This window comes from Lates calcarifer, linkage group LG3 (assembly GCF_001640805.2).
Source record: "Lates calcarifer isolate ASB-BC8 linkage group LG3, TLL_Latcal_v3, whole genome shotgun sequence".
Taxonomy (NCBI): domain Eukaryota; kingdom Metazoa; phylum Chordata; class Actinopteri; family Centropomidae; genus Lates; species Lates calcarifer.
Genome location: NC_066835.1, coordinates 9,093,664 through 9,113,402, shown reverse-complemented (window position 1 = coordinate 9,113,402; position 19,739 = coordinate 9,093,664). Strand labels below are relative to the sequence as shown.

The following is a 19,739-nucleotide window of genomic DNA, read 5'->3' as shown; positions in this document are numbered from 1 at the left end:
CTGTGATGTTAAATACTTATAATTGGGGTAAAACATGCAATCCCATTGGTATGATCATTTAACATACAGAATAAGACTATTGTCTATTTGGGACCCTTTGTCACAGTGAATGTGTCAGCACTCCCTCTAAAGAGTGACTTTCCCTTTCATTTAAAAATGTATGAGAAGTTTAAAAGGCTAAAAATACTCAGAATAGTTTTTTTCAGCAGAAAGGGTTTTTTTCTGTCTTTAAATACATTTTACTTTCAAGTTAAGTCGAATTACTTTCCCTTTCTGTGACCCCTTAGATTTATCTTGTGACCCTTTTAAGGGTCCTGACCCCTTGGCTGAGAAATTTGCGTTTTACTGTAACAGATGTGATACTGAAAGCGGTAGACTCTCTGTCGAAAAGTACTGTCTAGCCGATTTTCTGTATGTGTAATGTTTGTATTCCCCCAAATAATGGAACCCGATGAAAAGTCAAACATTACTAACACTTTAATTTCCACCGAGGTTAATGTTTTATCCCAGGACAAACCTATCTGCTTCATTAAGTGGGTGACTAGTAGCACACGTCTTTGCGCATGCGCTCACATGCTGTCGTCAACCGTGATGGCGTTGCGCGCAGGAGCTCAGCGTTTGAACCTGCTGGTCAACAGCAGCGAGCGTTTCTACAAATTCACCTCATATGTCGGTGTCCGGTCGCTGTCTGAAAATGTGTCATCTAAACCCGTAACGGGCAGTGCCCCAGACACTGCGGGTGACCATTTAATCTACACTCAAGAGCACTTTGCATTAAAGGAGTCACTCAGAAAGGTATGCAGGACTGCTAACGTTGTAACAAGCTAAGTTAAGATGAAAACAAGGCTTTGTTTTGCCTTAGCGGTAATAGCTTTTATATATTGTTATATCCAAGTGTAGCTCGATAGGAGCAGTATTATACCGCTTAAAGTAAGTGTAATTAGTAGCACAGGGGCAGTAAAATAAAAAAGTGGGTGAGAGGTTACTGTGCTAGCTTGTTACATACACAAGTTGCCTTGCTCTGCACCGTAGCCTCACTTGTAAGAAACCGCTGAAATTCAAAATTAGATTTGTCTTGAGGTGAACAGGGTTGTTAATGTATCTGTCTTCACCCTCAAATGACAACATGAATCTACTTACAAGACTACACGGTTTTTCAATACCAAACACAGTCTCTGACTTTTTTGTTCTCCCACATCCCCTCTAATAATTGTCATCCCTGGGAATATCTAAAGCTATGGTTACATGTGTCAGTTCAGATTTCTAACATCTGGTGTTCTGTGCCATGAATCATTGTGTGACTAACACAGATCTGGATGCACACAATGCTCTATGTTGGCTTGTGTAATGTTTGAAATTTAACACATTCTCAACTCACAGTCCTGAAATAATGTGAACATAATGGAGTAAATGAAGGGAGGTGAATTTGAATTAACTGCAGCAAGAAACATTTAACAGCTACGTTTAGCTAAAGTATGATGTCATAGACAAAAGTCTATGCTTTGTTGCTTTGTTACTAGCTAAATGATTAGCTTTCTTTGGGGAACATTGTTGAGCTTGAGAAGAACTTGTAGACTCGCCTCTTATGTTTACAGTCATTTTCATATCAGAATTTGTTTCCTGCTGTAAGACAGGGTAAGGGACATGATTCATGTGTGAAAAAAAGTTTGTGGGTCACAGCATTGAGATGAAACTGCCTTGTAAGGAAGTGGTGCCAACCAGCGTAATTTAGTTCAGTGTTTACTGTTACTGTTTAAGAATGTAAAGTTTTCATGAAATTGCTTGACAAAACCTTGAAATGTAATGGCTTACATAAGATTGAAAAGATAATTGTTTTATTTGAATGTGTTTAAGTTTAACTTTGTCTCAAAAATATGAAAGAGAGGGCAAGATGGACTGTTTAAAGGTGCTATATGTAATTTTTATATGTAATTCATTTATTAGTAATCAGCCTGACTCATTTTGGATATATATTTCATTGGAGGCTGCAAAAAATAACAACAGTCTGGGAGCAAAGATGTTGCGGTAAATGGAGGGAAGCTTATAGTGTGACTAAACCTTCAAAGGATGCAAAGAGGTTGAAAATAAACTAGCACTGGGAATATTGGGAAGGATGAAAATGGAAAAGGAAACGCGAGAACAATATGTTAGAAGTGCAGGAAAGGGAACTTGAGGCAGTATGGTTTATTAAAAGAATTCCCTCAAGGGTAGTGTGTGTTTATAGATGTAAACAAAAGGGTTATAGGAAATTCTCTAGTCCCGGCCTTGTCAGAGTAGCTGTGTGTGTTACATGAAATGGTGTACTCATGTACTCATTTACAGATTGAATAAAAGACCTTCAATGCCAAGAAATTAGTCATGCTTCCACAAGTACAAACCATGAAACCAGCCAAAGTTTGCAAGTGTGGAAGGTCAGCTGCTGTTGCTAATGAAGATGAGGAGCCAAACGAGATTTCCCTAGCATTTCTAGGAAGAGGCTATTCATATGCAGCCTCCCTTGGTTACAGACAAGGATTTCCCTCCACACAAAAACCCCATTGTGAGCAGACATGTCTAGGATGTTACTAGTATATGTTAGCAGTAGCTGGTACATGCTACCAGTAACAAATTACTGATAGCGATAACATCCGTATCCTCCAGGACCTCTTCATCATCTGACGATTCGTCAGAAGTTGTTGGCTCTTGGAGTTTCTAACTAAGATGTACTTAAGATGTAGTTTTTGTTAGTATATCTATGGTGAACGTGAATCAAATAACTAATATCACAATATGTCATGATTTAAAAAAAACACTTAGGGACTACTTTTACCATTTGTCCTGCAGCCATTTGAACTCTCTACTGTTTTGCTTTCTGGTCATTCAGGTTTTTGCTAGCTTAAGGCTGATTTTACTGTTTAACAATGGTAAGCATTCCGTGCCCTTTGGTACACACTGTTTCATCTCTGTTGGAAAACCTTCAGTGCAGGTTTAAGTCCTGCTTAAAATGCAATAATTGACTGTCATTTCAGGAGTATGTTTTCTTTTTAAGCCACACTTTTGGTGTGGTGCTAGAAATAGCAAAATTGGCCTGTTGTCCAGTTGGTCCACCACTTTGTCTCTGTGAGCATACACTTGATCAGCCACAACATTAAAACCATGTGTCTAATATTATGTAGGTCCCCCTCATGGTACCAAAATGGCTCTTACCCGTGGGGGCATAGACACAGGACCTCTGGGGGTGACCTGTGGTGTATGGCACTGGGACATTGGCAGTACTTGGGTCCTGTGGGTTGCAGGGTGGGGAGTCCATGGACCTGGTTTGTACCGGCGCATCCCACAGATGTATGTTTGATGCTGTTGCCACAGGTTGTAATGTTGTTGCTGATCAGTGAATGCTGTTATTTTGCACACTCCAGATAGGTAATATAGTTGGCAAAATATCTTGATAGTGTAAATCTTGAATTACCCTGTGATTCCCAGTGCTTTTCTAGAGCATATAATCGCAAAACATGGCACACAACCATTTTGCATTTCTCAGAGAGCCCAGTCTTGTACTTCATGTGGCGTTATACTCACGCTAGGGGAACAGCTCAGACTCCCCTGGCTGGACAGTTTGTAAGACCTGACAACGCAATGTTCTTGACCCCTGTCTTACTACATGATGTGTAATTGTTTTGGTATGCAACTTAAATAGTCCACAATAACCTTTGTGAAGAGATGTAGAATTACTCCCTGATGACCTTTATGTTTCCCGTTCGAGGGGCTTGTCGTCCCTCCCTTTCCCTCTTCAGGATCTGAACTTTTAACACAGATGAGTTAATTGCAGGGGAAAAGGGGGACCAGTACCTGCATTTTTAACTGCTTGTTGTTGCGTTTGATGTTATATAAGTTAACCTGATTTTCATGGATTCAGGTCTAGGCATGTGCCCCGTGTATGTGTTGAAAGTTGTATCCATGTCCATGTTTTCTCTCTGCTTTGTGTTGAAATGTTGCTCTGCTCAGCTTAGCTATGTTTTTATTGGCTGGTCTAATGACTGGCTGGTTTGGTTTTGTATGTTTTGGAAGGATGAAATGAGTGTTCATCACTTGTTGCAATCCTGGAAAAGAACCTGTGATTCCTCCTCAATACTTTGTTGTTTTTAGTTCGAACAGTAAAACACAGACATGGTCTAACTCACTGATTACTGCACTTACACTCTCAAGCAGAGATTTACCATGAAAGAAAAATCATTGCACATGGCTCATTTAATTCCTTTCATTGGCCAAGGCTTAAATTTGACGATTCATATTTCCACTAAATATCTCTTTTGTTTTAATCATTACTTTTCATTGGCTTTACCCACCATTTAGAGCATATTGTACTGAGCAGAGAAACACATTTATGGAGCAGACTGTCTCTGGTCTGTTGAAACTATGGCCCATTAAAAATGTTTATGCATTTAAGTGAATAACAGCAATTGCAAACAAGTTATAGTTGTTTATAATGTTTTTTCTCACCAGTGCAGAGCCATTTGTTGGAGGACATTTCAATTTGAAAAGCATTCAGCAAGAAACAGACAAACAGACAAGGAAAGTCATTGCATATAAACTTTTATTTTATATATTTAATTGTGGATTGGTTTGCTTTAAATGGCAGGGACAGCACTTAATACGAAGATTATTTTGCAGAAACTGTTGTTGACATACTATGCTCTAAAACTTCCTGTTGATGAAGCCTGCTGTGCAAGATAGAATTGTTAAAAAAGACTAACAACAAAAATACCACCCAAAAGGTAACCAGCATGCCACATCTACAGCCTATTCTCTGTGATACAGCTTGAGTTCCCACAAAAATAGCACCGTATGTGCATCTCAATAGATTGGTCATTCATAAGTGCTTCTCCAGCTGTGGACCAGTTGAAGGTGCTCAGTTCACTCATTCCAGAGCCAGGTTGTAACCCACTCTTCACTCCCGGACAATATTTTGTTCATGACTCACAAAACCAGGCACTAGTGATGCACACTGATAAAGCACAATGCTGCTTGAATTTGGATTTGAGAGACAAAACAAAAGCTGCTCTCACTGTTGGAGAAGCTTATGTAAAATTCAGTTAGGAGACTACCCAAATCCATTTGTTTCTCCCTCATGAATTCATTATTTCATTCAGTTCTGTTACAAACGATGATGAATGAACATGAATCTGGCACGCTGATATATAATATTAGCCTGTTATTAAAATCAGATATCAGCCAGTTAACGTCATCCACCTCTCATATAATAAAAGTCGTTCCTTAACCAAAGCTGCAAATATGTTGCTTTTTTGTTGTTGTTCCACTCATAAAGCATATAATTTAGTCATCCTTCATTTTTAGACAGTTGTATATCCCAGGTTTTGCGGCTGAATAAATGGAGTGGCTGCTAACCCAGAAGGAATGTCATTAGTATTGGTTTCAGTACCAAGCTTTATTTTTGCTTGTCGTTCTAAATATTACTTCAGAGGTTTTCCTACCCTGCCAAGAGGAAAATGGTGGGGAAAACTCTGAGTCATTAAAATATTGGCAATCGAATGGTTGAATGCAGAGATGCTGAATATCAGCACAATGTTGGCTACCAACTGCTCCAAGACAAAAGTATCAGTATCAGCCCTCAAAAACCCATATCCCAGTTACAAGTTGTATTGGACAAAACATTCTGTATTTTTTCTTACCAGCATTTTCACTGAATTCAGTTCTGGTTTAGTTTTTAGAGCAATTTTTCTGCTCCAGAATGACTTGGATAGGGATTAAGGCCAAAACCTTGTCATTGTTTTATGAGCCTGCAGCTTGTCTTATTGTATGTCACCAGCCAAGCCTTGGTTATCAGTAGGGTGCTGATAACATGTACATGTAGGAAATAGCATAGTGTCACTGTATTCATCATTGTCATCATTATAGATTCACCATGTAATATATTTTCCCAGCCTGCTTTCTATTCATTGATGTGTAATACCTTATCGAGCTGTCTGCTAGAGATAGATTACATAGACTTAAGTCGAGATTTGAACACCACACAGCAGAGAACCCATGTGTGTTGAACAGCCATTGTATGTGTTTTCATTGCATTTTTTTAATGTATAATTTATATCCGTTGGGAGATAGGATAGCAGGGATGTCATTTGTAGTTAGAATCATGTTGAGGGGGATAAACATGTAAACACATTAAGCACATTCATGCTCAAAATCCATCAGAAAAAAATAATAAACATAATTTTGTGCACACTGTAAGTTAGTTACATACGTACATAAATATAACATGTCTTTCCCCTGTTGTGTTTGTGCTATAGATCATCGACCAGGAGATCAACCCCCATGTAGATCAGTGGGAAGCAGAAGGCAAGTTTCCAGCCCATAAAGTCTTCAAAATCTTGGGAAATGCTGGCTTTCTTGGAGTCAACAAACCAGTTGGTAAGAATGTTAGATTATCTGTCAGAATTCACAAACATTCATTTTGCAGTGGGCTGGTGATTAGCACCTCACGTCAACAATCTCTAAGGTAGAGTTTCTCACTCCTGTTACAGAGTTTGGCATGAAATTGCCCATAGGAATGAAAGTCTGTGTTTGTTTGGCCATCTGTATCTTTTGTTAGATCTGTAATTGACTAGAAGTGCATGCTGGGATATGTTCCTACCCCTGTGAGTCTGAAGTGAAATTTAGGATTGCCTAAATGTGAGCGATTTCGTTTTTTCTTTTAAATCAGAGACAACCCCTGAAAACTGATGAGAGTTTAATTAATGTTGTGGGTTTTTGTGTGTTATCGGGAGTAGAGAGATAGGAAAAAGTCTGTTTGATTTTAAGACCCAGAAGCCTTTTTTTTTTATTTTGGAGCTTGTTTTCTGTGAAAGAATCTAAGGAGATAATAAGCCTCCCGGGAAATGATCATAACTATCGTGTTAAGGTGCCAAACTCGGTGCACCTTTCTTGCTGTTGGAAACAAAAGCCTCTTGCCTGATTATGTCTCACAGATTACTTTAATTTTCACAATTAACAGAGAAAAACGTGAGCGATTTAATATAGCAATATTGTCTACCCCTGTCTGTGAGCAAACTATGGAAAACCTCCCTGCTTTTTACCTTTTTTAGTCAGTCAAGAACATGAAAAACCAGTTAGAAGCCCTGAGATGTTTGGCTTGTGTTTGCAGAAGATTTGTCCAGTACATGAGAGTGGTTCTGTAGTGTATGAAATGTATGTACGTTTACAGGGGCATTTTCTGGCACTAGCTTTAGTCTATTTCTAGCCTTGTGAATACCAGTCGGCAATTCATACAAACATGAAGCCTGATTAATCACCTGTGAATGATATATGCTGTTGGGACTTGTGGTTTCTGTTTCCAATGCAGAAACTCCCATGATAAATCTGTAAAATATCTGAAAATTGAAGGGGCCTTGGCACAGCATAAATATTGCTTTTAAGGATATAATTTTTGATCCATGCATACCAATCACTCTGAATAATTTTTAAAATTAGTGGTTAGAATGTGTCTGAACCATGGGATAGGTGGATCAAAATATATCCTGCAACAGAGAAGAAGCTGAAGAATCCTTCATGGTGTGCACAGTGTGACCACCTGCGCTTCAAGGAGCATTTGGCATATCCTTTTTCACAGCTGAATTCATGTGCCCTTCATTTTCTTGGTGTCTGACAGCCTTACATTAGAGTTTGCCTGGTTTTGTAATGATCCCACTGTGATGATAGGTGCTGGTGTCACAGCAACATCCCGCAACAGCTGTCTGCTACAGTATAGCTCATTTCCAGATGTGCCCCCAGCTGTGTCACCGCTGGGGTGGAGGAGGGAGCGGGATAAGTACAGTACAGGACCACAAAATATTTGTGGTTGTGATGTGTAACGTTCTGAGTATGTGAAGAGGTTTGTGGGATTCAATAGCAGAGGTTTAAAGTTTCATATATTCAGTTGTTCCAAGAGCAATAGATTCAGTTATCTTAATGAGTTTGTCTGCTTTTGTCATCATCTTGCATTGATAACATCACTGTAGTAAAAACAGGCATAGTGGATTATCTGACATTTAATACAGTGAGCAGTAATGTTGGACAGTGAATTCAGCAAGGAAGTTTCCACCACAGGTCTGTCAGGTCAAAGAAGAGGGAGGGCAAGGGAATTAAAATGTGCTGAGTGCACAAGCCTTAAGCATTAGTTGACAGGATTAGAAGGGAGGAGCAGCCCAGTGGAAGACTGTGTAGAGACACAATGTATTATCAGGTGGTAGATTACCTGCTATCACCTATGGCACAAGAAACACGCTTAAGAGATACCATATATAAAACAAGCTCTAGAAAATGTCAATAGAGGGACATGTGTGGTCGGTAGATTAAAGACAACTGTGACGGTGTTGCCATGACATGTTTCAGTATGTAGTTTAGGTCAACTACTATCTATTTACTATTTCTAGTATTTGAAACTTGCAGTCAGTCAGGATAAGAGCCACAAACATTGTATTCAGATAAAAGACGGTTGTGAAGTCACCATATTGCAGAGTTTTCAGATAAGTGTGTAGTCACTACAGCTACACCTGTGCCTTTGCTGCAGTGCTGACTAATGAGATATTCTCTCAGAGAATTTGGTGCTGGGTTAATTGATTTAGAGGCTTGGATGAATAGGGACTAGGGATTTAGGATCCTGTTCAGTGGAGCAATGATTGATCAGGTGGGAGAAAAGTGGATGCCCTTGATCAGAAAAGAACTCAAGTCAAATACAGTAGGAAAAAAAATCCCCCAAAAAGGCACTTCAGCAAATTACTGAGCCCTTGAGAAACATATTTATGTAATAAAAGCATCTGCAAATAAGGTGAAATTTCTTGTAATTAAATCATTATACAAATCCACTTACCTTAGGAATTATCCACAAGATAGACACTCAGTTCTACACAAATGTAAACTATACATGGAAGAAGGGAAATTTCACTCACAAAATCAGTCTATTTTTTTAATTATGTTATGAAAGTGTTTATTTTTCTGTGAAAGAATATAGCTCAGATGTTCAATATAAAACCAAATGACTTGTAAAGAGGGTGTTTTAGGGATGCCATTTTCTTTTTTCTGTGACCATGGAAGTCAGGTAACATTTAAAATCCAGACTTAATCACGCCATAACGCCATAATTACTTACAGCCCCCTGTGGGCAGTGATGACATAAAATCTGGGAAAACACAGAGTACTGCCAGTGGACAAAATAGATTAAAGGCAGTGCTGTAAATTAGCATATATTTGAAACTAGCAATAGATTTTCTGTTTACAACTTTTTGAGCCATGCAGCACAGTTACTGTCAACACTCAACTCTTACTTTCCACTCTTTTCCATGTACAAGGGAAGGCATTGTTACCTTTCAAAACATGAGAACAGGAAGTTTTCCTAAGGCAGCCATGCTGAGGGGAGAAGACAGGGATGACCCTTGGCTCCCTGCCTGTTTTCCTGTGCTCTGACAGAGAGGCATCTGCAGTTCACACCATAGCAATGGCCTTGTGCCCTGCCAGATACATAAAACCTGCCAACCTGCATGGTTTTCTTTTAAAGTGAATATCCTCTTACTGTTTCAGTAATACCATCACGAACATGTTCCAACATCTACTTTTTCTGTTGAAATGTATTACTAAAACAGTGACTTTTCAGATTTGATATGACATCACACTGTAATGGTGATACATTTGTGAGGTGAATACTAAAGTCATTACATGTATGCATACTGTAATAGCTTCAGTGATTCAGTGCCCCCCCGAATAGAGTATAATAGAACACTACAGTCACTCTCTTTCCTCTCTGACTCTTTACCCTTATTTTCTTCATATGGAGCTCCACTCAATGAGAACATATGCTGAGGAGCATCTGCTGTTCAGAAGAAACACATGTGTGTAGGATTGACATTTGTGACAGAATTTTATTAGTTTTTCTTGTGCTTGCTTGTTCAGCCAGACAGCCTGCTGTTTTGTTTAAAGTGGGATAAACCTCAGTGCTTCCCTTGGTCCACATTATCTACCGCAGGGTTTCCGATGCTCTGAGACTTATCACTGTACAGCTGCACCTGTTTCCTCTTATTTTTTTTATCTCCCCCACTCCCTTGTTTGCTTGTCCCACTATATCTCCCTCTGTCTCTGTCCCCATTTATTTAGTGCGCCTTCTTTTATTCAGCATCTCTCTCTCTCTGACAGTCTGCCAGACTGTGCTTTCCATTATTCGATAACTAGTCTGACAGGTGATATTAAACCACTTTGCTGGAGTTGCAGTCCTCCATGTTATAAATTCGCTGATAATTATTCATTGTCAGTCAGTGCTTGTATCCATCATCCAGCGGCTGGCACACTGTATTTAGTCATGGGAAAACTGAAACCGAATTTCACAAATGTTCAGTCTTGTTACTTTTGGCTGAGTGGATGTTAAAGTCAAAAGATTTGTCCTAAATGAATAACTGTCAGGTTACATTTTGTGGACCAGAATAAGATGGTGATGTCCACTTTTTATACTGCAGAGAGATCATTCATTTTCATAGTTTTATTTTGACAGGGGCGTTTAGATGTGTGAATGTTTATGACCAACGGCTATGAAAAAATTCTGTATAAAAGTGGGTACATTGGTTAGTTAATGCCATGAGTAGCAGTTAGAAAAATAATACAAGTATAAAATCCGGGTTAGTTATTTCACAATGGATGCCGCAAATGATGATGAAAGGCAAAAGAAAGGAAGGTAAAGAGATGGCTCTTTATGAGGATAAATGACAGAAATTGGTGTAAAAACATGGTTTATAATGCACTGTTCAACTCCATTAAGGACCTAAGGTCTTTTCAAATGTCTCCACTGCCAGAATGGAGGAAATAGACATCCATTTTTTTACTTATTCAGTAAATGGGGCTGTTGAAGAGATCAAAATCAGGTTTGATACACAAAGTAGAACAGATGAGATGACACTGAGATGACAGTGACCCTCATCTGCACCGTGCTGCTGATCTCTGAGCAGGGCTTTTTACACATAATTACAGATAGAGCAATTAATGATAACATCCTGTAATTAATTTGAGTGCATGCTCCAGTGCCAACAGATTGGTTCAGAATATTTTGTATGTTTACCAGTGTGAATTGTGTGTGTGTGTGTGTGTGTGTGTGTGGTGTGGTGTGTGGTGTGGTGGTGTGTGTGTGTGTGTGTGTGCAGAAACATGGTAGGCAGTGATTTTATAGAGATAAGAAATAAGATGGAAGTGAGACAGGGGAGGTGGGTTAAAGGCTAGTGTAAGGTGACTAATGTAGTGATGGGGTATATTTATGCAAAGTACCTTGCCTTGGTAAGCTGTTGTTTCTTCTTCTTTCGGCTGAGTTGTAAAGCTCCACACCTATTATCAAATGTTCATAAATATGGAATAAAAAACTATTTCGATGTAAGAATCCACATGATGTGTTTTGTTTCGTGCAGATTATGGAGGCTTGGGACTGGACTACAGCTACAGTGTGGCAGTGGCAGAGGAGCTAGGCCACATCCGTTGTGGAGGCATCCCCATGGCCATCGGTGTCCAGACTGACATGACAACTCCTGCACTGGCCAAGTACAATCCCAGAAACCTACAGTAGCATTACATGACTTGAATTCTGTGTTTTCATTCTTCCCTTAAAGAAAACTCCAGACAGTTTGGGGTGTCGCCATGACCATATGTAAATGAATGCACATTTTGCCTGTGTAAGTAATCTTCCTCCACTGCTGCCGGTCCAGGCAACAATGTCTGTTTTGGGTTTCTTCTTTTTTTACACCACCACTAAAGCCACTTGTGTCAGAGCTGGAGGACATTTTAAAACATGTTCTTATGAAGATGTGTTTCATTTTGAGATGATAAAAGGTTGCTTGTACTGCTGCCCCTGGCAACGTCTGCTGACCTCTTTATCCTGAAGATAATTGTGTTGTGTTTGATGCACAAGTCAAACAAGACAAACTGTGTCCAAATTACAGAAGGACCTTTATTTGAAACATTTTCTTCATCAGTTGGTCTGCACACTCTTGGATTGTCTGCCTCTTTTTTAGGCCAACCATTTTTATCTTTGCTTGTATTTATTTTAGTGTGATTTTTACTGGTCTTTCATTGACAATGTGTAAGCTGCTCTGGCACTTAGTTGTGCTGATGCTTGCATTTCATCTGATGTAATGTGACAATTGCACACTTAAATCATATCCATAACCATATTGATTATACTGGCCTCCCCTACATAAATAAACACATTTTTGGAAGTATAACATAATAATTAAAAAGTACCTAAAAAACTGAGAAAATGAAAATGACAGAGACAGAGGATTTTACAGTGAATCAGTGAACTGATTACTACTCTGTAGCACCATCTGCTCAGCTGTGGTGCAACTCTGCCAACACAATGGTCGCATACATTTACAACAGAATATTAATGTTCCTATCTTAAGAAAGTCAGGTTCTGCACCCTTAGGTTCCAATACATGCATTTAATCATAGGACAAAGCTGTCAAAGACAGATGTGGCTAAAGACCAAAAGCTTGGCTTTATGATTAAGTGCTTGCATTGAACCTAGGTGTGTAGAATAAAACTGCATGTAAAATATTTATCGTTCAGTTTTCTGTAACTGCATCACGTTGTGTATGCCAGTGGTTTCATCATTGTTATTCTGCAAACAACAGCATGTTGTACAGATCCTTATCAAAGTTACACTCCCTGGAGGGTGTGTGTATTAATATATTTGATAATTGGTTGTCTGACCCATGTAGGGCCTTGGCTTGTTGTGTGATATCGTCCTGCTATGAAACAGCTGCTGGTGACACAAGACAGAATTCAGTGAAATAGGCAGTTGGAGTCTCTGGAGCTTAATTAGGGGATCTACACTCGCCTGCAACAAGGTTTAAGTACTAAGATAGCAGCCAAAAAAAGCAATACCATGGGAGCTTTAGGATCCCTGGTCCCACTGGAACTGTAATTGCCTGAGACATGACAGTATTGTTTTAAAGCACAGATCCTACCACAGTATGCTGTCTTGCCACAGTTTCACACAACTTTTTATCAGACATTATCCGGACAATCATGTCTGCATTAGATAGAAAGCATTCAAGACATTTTTGATTTTAGTTAACAGGAACTCAATGAGTGATGCTTCTGGGTTCTCCTCAGTATTTTTTCATTTCTTCACATACCTGTGTCTGCAGGTTTGGTTCAGCTGAGCTAAAGAAAGAGTTCCTCCTTCCCTCCATCATGGGGGACAAAGTGGCTTGCCTCGGAGTTAGTGAAGTTGGAGCTGGCTCCGATGTCTCAAGTACGTCTCGCCTTCATCATCTTTCAGTCATTTATTATCATATAATTTCCTTTTTAAGCCCCTGAAGGATCCTTTTGAATTCACTTATGCTGCAAAAATGATTGAGGACCCAGAAATAAAACAGTTATACAATCAATTTGGCAATGATATGCTCTCTGGAGAGAAGCTGAAAGCATCATACTGTATAGGCCTAAGTTCACTGTTTCACTGTCATCAGATTTCACCAGTTTTTTTGCTTTGTGTTTCTGGATTAGTATGTATAATTATTGTCACCTATAGTGATACATTAGACTTAGGTTTGGTGAAGTCTTTTGATTTATGGGCCAGTATTATATTTCTTTACTTATTCATCCATTGAAACTTTTCATTTAACCTTCTGTCCTCACACTCATCATCCACTCACCTCTCTTTCTCCACCCATTTACACACTTACTGTTCAGGTATTACGACCAAGGCAGTGAGGAAAGGGGATGAGTATGTGATCAATGGGGGAAAGATGTGGACCACAAATGGTACACAGGCTGACTGGATGTGTCTCTTGGCCAACACCAGTGACGGACCCCCACACAGGAACAAATCTCTCATCTGTTTGCCCATGAACCTGCCAGGTAGGCGTCAGTTAGTTATTTGTGAGTTGATTTTCCTACAAAGGAACAAGGCCTTCTCGAGGACAACTACATTAAAATGATTAACCACACCGCTGTACCCTATCAGCAGAATTTCTGTATCCGTTCTTTAAATAGCATTTGTTACTTGGAATTAGTGTGCATGATGACGTTTATTTTGTTTCCTGTCCTTCCCACCGTAGGAGTGCACATTGCACGCAAGATTGATAAACTGGGTATGTGGTCATCAGACACAGCTGAAGTGTTTTTTGATGATGTCCACGTGCCATGCAAGAACGTCATCGGCCAGGAAGGCATGGGCTTCACCTACCAGATGCTTCAGTTCCAGGAAGAGAGGCTCTGGGCAGTGGCCAATAGTGAGATCTTCATCTCTCCCTCTCCTGCAGGCTCACCCAGTCATCACCCAGCCCCTAATCTCATCCCCCCCTACAGATTTTAGTTTCCAAATAAGAGGGAGTTCAGGTCACATAGTTTAATCTCCTTTAAATTAATTGTTTACGTTTACTTTTAGTTAGAATCATGAGTCAATATTTGCTTTGGCTGACTTAGTGAGAAACTGAGAAATGTGGCAGAAGTGAAATTCTACATGATTTCACTAACTAATATGTTTGTCTGCCTGGCCTATTAAACTGTGTGCAGCTATTACTGGCATCAAAAGCAAAATGATAAATGGGAAACCAGAAAACTTGTAGCACTGGTAGATTCAGTGGTACTACAGCACATGAGTGGTGTACATGACCTCTCTGTCTCTCTTATCTCAATACCACTAGTCTTGACAACAATGGACATCATCATTCAGGAAACCATCCAGTACACAAGACAGAGGAAGATCTTCAAGCAGCCTGTCCTCTACCACCAGGCGGTCCACTTCAGGCTGGCTGAGCTGCAGACGGAGGTCGAGCTGCTCCGCTCCCTCCTCCACCGAGCTACGGGTGGGGTCAACTGACAGAGAGATGGCATAACAAAAAAGAAAGATGAATGTTAGCTAAGTAGTGTTTGCTGCATTTGAATAGCTCTGTTCCCATAGTTGGATTTCCATGTGCAGTATTTTAGGAAAATCACACCCAGTGATTGCATTGCTGCTGTCGTCATGGCATTTAATAACATAGATAAGACTGAGGCCTCAGTAACAGTTGACCAAACTGTACAAGAATGATGTGAATGCCAAACTGGCCTTGAGCAGCTAATGATCCAAGTATAATGCAACAGGATGATTTAAAAGGCACTGAAAACAGAGCAGGCTGGTACCTTAGTGATAAGTTAACAGTGAACAACATTGTAGTTGCCTGGCAATAAAAAGCTAAATAATTGTTAGCTGCTAGGTTGCCCAGGTTAACACAAGGAAGAATTTCACAGATCTGAAATCAGTGCCTTGATTTTCACTCTGTGATTTGGCTTAAATTATATTCCATCCTTCTTAGAGGGTATGTGATTTTTATGCTATATTTCAGAGGAGCCATGCCAACATTGCCTTCTCTGTCTTTCATTGTAATTATAATTATGTAATTATTATTTGTATTAATTGGGGTTTTCAGTTAGGTGAGGTTAGTGTCTGCTAAAAGACAATTGGTCATGTGAACAGAAGGAGCCAGGGATCAAACCCTACAATTAACAGACTACCGTTGTTTTTGTGTGTACTGGCTTCACTTCAATACCCTACAGGTTTGGCCACCTGAAAAACTGGCACATACTCAGCTCTTTCGAAAACACAACCCAAGTGCTTTCCCACTGCAGTGTTTATGATATGAATATGAGGGTGCATCTTTCGGGCGCACGTCCAAAGTCTTGCGATTTTCTCACTCTAAGTGGCTAGCAGCTTAAAATGAATTCATCTCACTGGTAACAGTTCAAGTCTGATTTGCTTCCCCAGAAAAGGAGATCAAAGCTTTTGCGTCTGTTTGGCACAGGTAGATAAGCACACAAATACACACACACACACGCAAACAAAGTCCCTCACACACTGAAAACAGGGAAAATCATGCAGCTTGCACATGTTCCTCTTGAGGGTAGATACAATGGAGGCATTGATCAGTTGCACTGGGAAAAGGTCTGAATGGGAAAAACACTGAATCGGAGCCAGCAACAGGTGACTCTGAAACTGAACCACATTTGTGTATTGTGCTTGTTTTCCTCCCTACATTCTTCCTTTAAATTCTTTGTGTGATTTTTTTTTCTCACTGCTTTCCTTCCCTTTCCCCTTTGCAGCATTGTACATTAAAGGCAATGATGTCACCAAGCTGGCATCCATGGCCAAATTGAAGGGCGGCCGTCTGGCCAGAGAGCTGAGTGACAGCTGTCTTCAGTACTGGGGAGGGATGGGTTTCACCAATGATGTGCTGGTTAGCAGATTTTACAGGTGAGACTGGTCAGAAAAATAGCCATAAAAATGAAACGTAGCATGTCTTTTATTGAGTGATGTGGTTTTAAAGGTACTTTTCCGGTTTCCCTTGTCATTGTAAGAACCATATAGCAGTGGTTTGTAGCATATAGCACTGCTACTTTCTCTTGCTCACTTTATTTATGTCATCCCAAAGAATAGATAATATCTGACTGCATTACCACAACATAGCAGCAGCAGTCACTAATGCAGGTTGTTTTCCAACGGTTATATTTGGCTGCCAACTACGTGCACTTTGATGAGGGTGTGATGTTTCTATGGTAACAGTAACCTCACCAGTTGGCCAGAGCTTGATAAAGATCATGGTCAATGTATTTTACAAGGAAGTCAAATAATTCTCTAACCACAAGGTTGGGATCAGACGTATTGATGGTTTTTACAGAAACACAGCATGTGATCAAATAATTATATTTCTTGAAGACCCACAGCGGGGCTCAGCCTCCTGTTGTGCTGTCTTGCAGGAAGCCTCCTGCCTTGTTTATTTAGTGTGTAATCAAGTAATTAAGTGTTTGGTTCAGATTCCCTAAGCCCTTATTTTACACTACGCTGACATCTAGTGATGGGGCAAATAAAGGGTTTCAGGAAGCAAAAATTTGCTTTCAGTCAGGGAAAATAAAATCATTGCTGGAGTTTCCTAAGTAAACCATGCGTGGCATGGCAGGTACAGTGAGATGATTGTAGCAGGTACCTCACTTTGTATTAACTTTGTCCGTTCCACAGGGATTCACGGTTAATGTCGATCGGTGCAGGAGCTGATGAGGTCATGCTGGGAATCATCTGCAAGTACATGGACACACTACCCAAGAAGTGATGTCATCAACAGCTGACCATTTATGTTGTTAAAAAACTGATTACACCTAAGTGCAGTTCTAATGTTTCAACTCTGACATATGCATTTTGCCTTTGTTTTAACAGTGCTGTATGTGGTCACTCACAAAGAATAATGAAGCTTGTTATGTAATTTATTAAGTATCGATTATCCTTTGAAGACTAAAGCTATTTTACTAAGTAGACTAAGCTAAATCATGTGTATGAAAATGACTGTTGCGTAAAATAAATATCCAGCAAAGACTTTGCATCACTTACAAATTTTTAAAACCCAGTTCAGTTTTAATGTTTTCAGTACATTCTGTATGTGTGTTCAAGTAGCACACACTTATACTGGTCAATTCAGAGCATAAAATGTCTTTATTTACATTAAAAAATATTTTCACAACAAAATTTGAGCAGTAATGAAGTGCACTGCTATGAACTGTTTCTATGGATGACAGATGTAATATTTCCATTCATTCATGAAAGCAGATACTCTCGATCATTTATTTCAGATAACTTCTATAACTTAATCACTTTTGACACAGCTTGGGTTGTTTGACAAAATAATCCACAGATTTGTTGCCGTTTATCATTTAATGTGCCCACTACTGCATTAAGGTTATTGAAACAGTAGTATTGGACTGGTAGTAGTAATATTAGAATGATATAAACTACATACAAATACTGGAATTGTCTACTTAAGGTAAACATGATACCTACTTCACGTGATCATAATCATCTCAGACCTTTTGCACTTTTCTCCATCAGATAGCATCAGTGGGAGTCCTTTCATGACTAAATTTTGGGGTCATTAATGAAGTGCTGACAGACACCAGGGCACCTGTAAAGCTGAGACACTTAAAAAAAAAAAAAAACCTTTCTTTCTTCATCACCACCATTATTATCATGTTGGTCTAGTAGTGAGATGCATCAGGGTGGCACAGACTTGGGGGGCAGGGGGTGAAGTTGAAAGGGCCAAGTCCAGGAGGATCCTCCTATCACCTTAGTTTGATGAACCAGTACAGGACAAAGAAGACGAAAAAGCAGAAGAGCAGCATGTAGCACAGCAGCTTGGTCTGACTGCCTCTGGACAGCTGCTTCACTCTGCCTATGGTGGCGCCAAGCAGGCCGCCTGTTGAGTCAAAGTCTGTGTCCTAGTGTGGGAAAGAGGGATATCAAGTCTAAAGTCCAGGCTGGCCAGCAAGAAAAACACATTACTACAATTCTAGGATACGTAATCACATTTGACTTTTGACTGTGGAATGTAGCTGAATATGTTTAGTTCAGTACTATGTATAAAGTACAATTGTGAGGCACTTGTACTTGCATTTCTTGTTAATTCATACTTATATACTACATTTCAGAAGAAAAATTTATACTTTACATAAAAATATACTTTTCAATGCAGGTCATTTACTTGAAGTTCTGTATTTTTACATTATGGTATGACTGCTTTTACTTATTTTAACAATGAATGCCAATGTTTCTTTCGTATATATTGTTACAGTATTGAATTGAAACTCACCATATCCTCCAGCATTTTATTCTGGTATTTGACTTCCGTTCCGATGTCAATAGACAGCTGTAAAAATCAAGCATCGATAAATTAACAATAGTATGGGATTGGAAACCGTTAACTATCGTGTACATTTTATTAGTAGTTTCTTACACTTTTCAAAGCGTTGACTTTGGCTCTCAGTCCCTCCTGTAGATGTTCATTTTCCTCCTCATATACACTGTACCCACTGGCAGTGTAACTCCCAGAGCCTCCTTCACCTTTATGAAACCACAACAACGATTAAAACATCGTTACTTGGCAGCTTTGTTGGCATTTCAATCCTGTGACATTGCGTTTAAAGCAGACATATGAACTTGTGGCTCGCAGTATACAACAGACATTCATTCACATTTGGTTTCAGTATTAGCTAATGTTAGCTAACTAGCAACCAAGCTAAATATGAGCTTTAAAACTAATATTAACGTTTGTTTCTCACCCAAACCGGCGCGCCTCATCTTAACCCGCTAAAGGAAACACTCTCCGGTGGTAAATGTGGTGTGACGGCCAATAAATTCAGGTTAAATAAGCCAGCAATAACGGTTATCAGATATCCGGCTAACTGGGGCAAGGCTGTACACATCAGAAAAACGCCACGATATCATACGGTGGCCGGAGAGGACAATCTTTCCCTGACAGAATCGCGATTGCAAAAAAGAGATGAATTGATACAAAAATAATAATAAACCAGGATTTGGACGATGTGTTTCATCTCCACATTAAATTGCCAGCGTAGAAATTTGTTTTAAAATGATTGGAGTAATTAGTGATTAGCAGAAAAAAGAATTCAACTAAAGTGTGTGTCAGTGTGAGTGCCAAATTTGCATCTGTGGTTTATAGTTGTGTAAGTGTGCGCGCTTATAGGGGAATTATTTTTAAAATATCACGTGACTCGCCTTGAAATCACAGTAGAAAATAACACTGTGAGGTGACAAATCCACCAATAAAGACAAAGTAAACTCATCAGCAAACCCATCAGCATCCATCTCTATTGACTGCGTCTCAAATGCATTCTGGACTGACAACGTTTCTCCCTGGTTTAAAGAGGGAGTTTAAGTTAATGATTATCATAGAACAGTAAGCACTGCATGA

At 39.5% G+C, this 19,739-nt stretch overlaps 2 protein-coding genes across 2 annotated transcripts; one reads left to right on the top strand and one right to left on the bottom strand.

Moving 5' to 3' along the window:
- Positions 1-566: 566 nt before the first annotated feature.
- zgc:85777 (uncharacterized protein LOC405871 homolog) lies at positions 567-17,350 on the top strand. The gene is made up of 9 exons (XM_018667671.2): positions 567-795; positions 6,282-6,402; positions 11,409-11,538; positions 13,149-13,255; positions 13,696-13,863; positions 14,064-14,237; positions 14,652-14,813; positions 16,087-16,237; positions 17,000-17,350. Exons 1-9 carry the CDS (start codon positions 574-576, stop codon positions 17,088-17,090), a joined length of 1,326 nt encoding a protein of 441 aa, XP_018523187.1. The 5' UTR covers positions 567-573; the 3' UTR covers positions 17,091-17,350.
- A 98-nt stretch (positions 17,351-17,448) lies between these two features.
- bet1 (Bet1 golgi vesicular membrane trafficking protein) lies at positions 17,449-19,265 on the bottom strand. The gene is made up of 4 exons (XM_018667682.2): positions 19,087-19,265; positions 18,762-18,868; positions 18,618-18,674; positions 17,449-18,246 (listed from the first exon to the last, which is right to left on the bottom strand). Exons 1-4 carry the CDS (start codon positions 19,103-19,105, stop codon positions 18,091-18,093), a joined length of 339 nt encoding a protein of 112 aa, XP_018523198.1. The 5' UTR covers positions 19,106-19,265; the 3' UTR covers positions 17,449-18,090.
- Between the last annotated feature and the right edge of the window lie 474 nt (positions 19,266-19,739).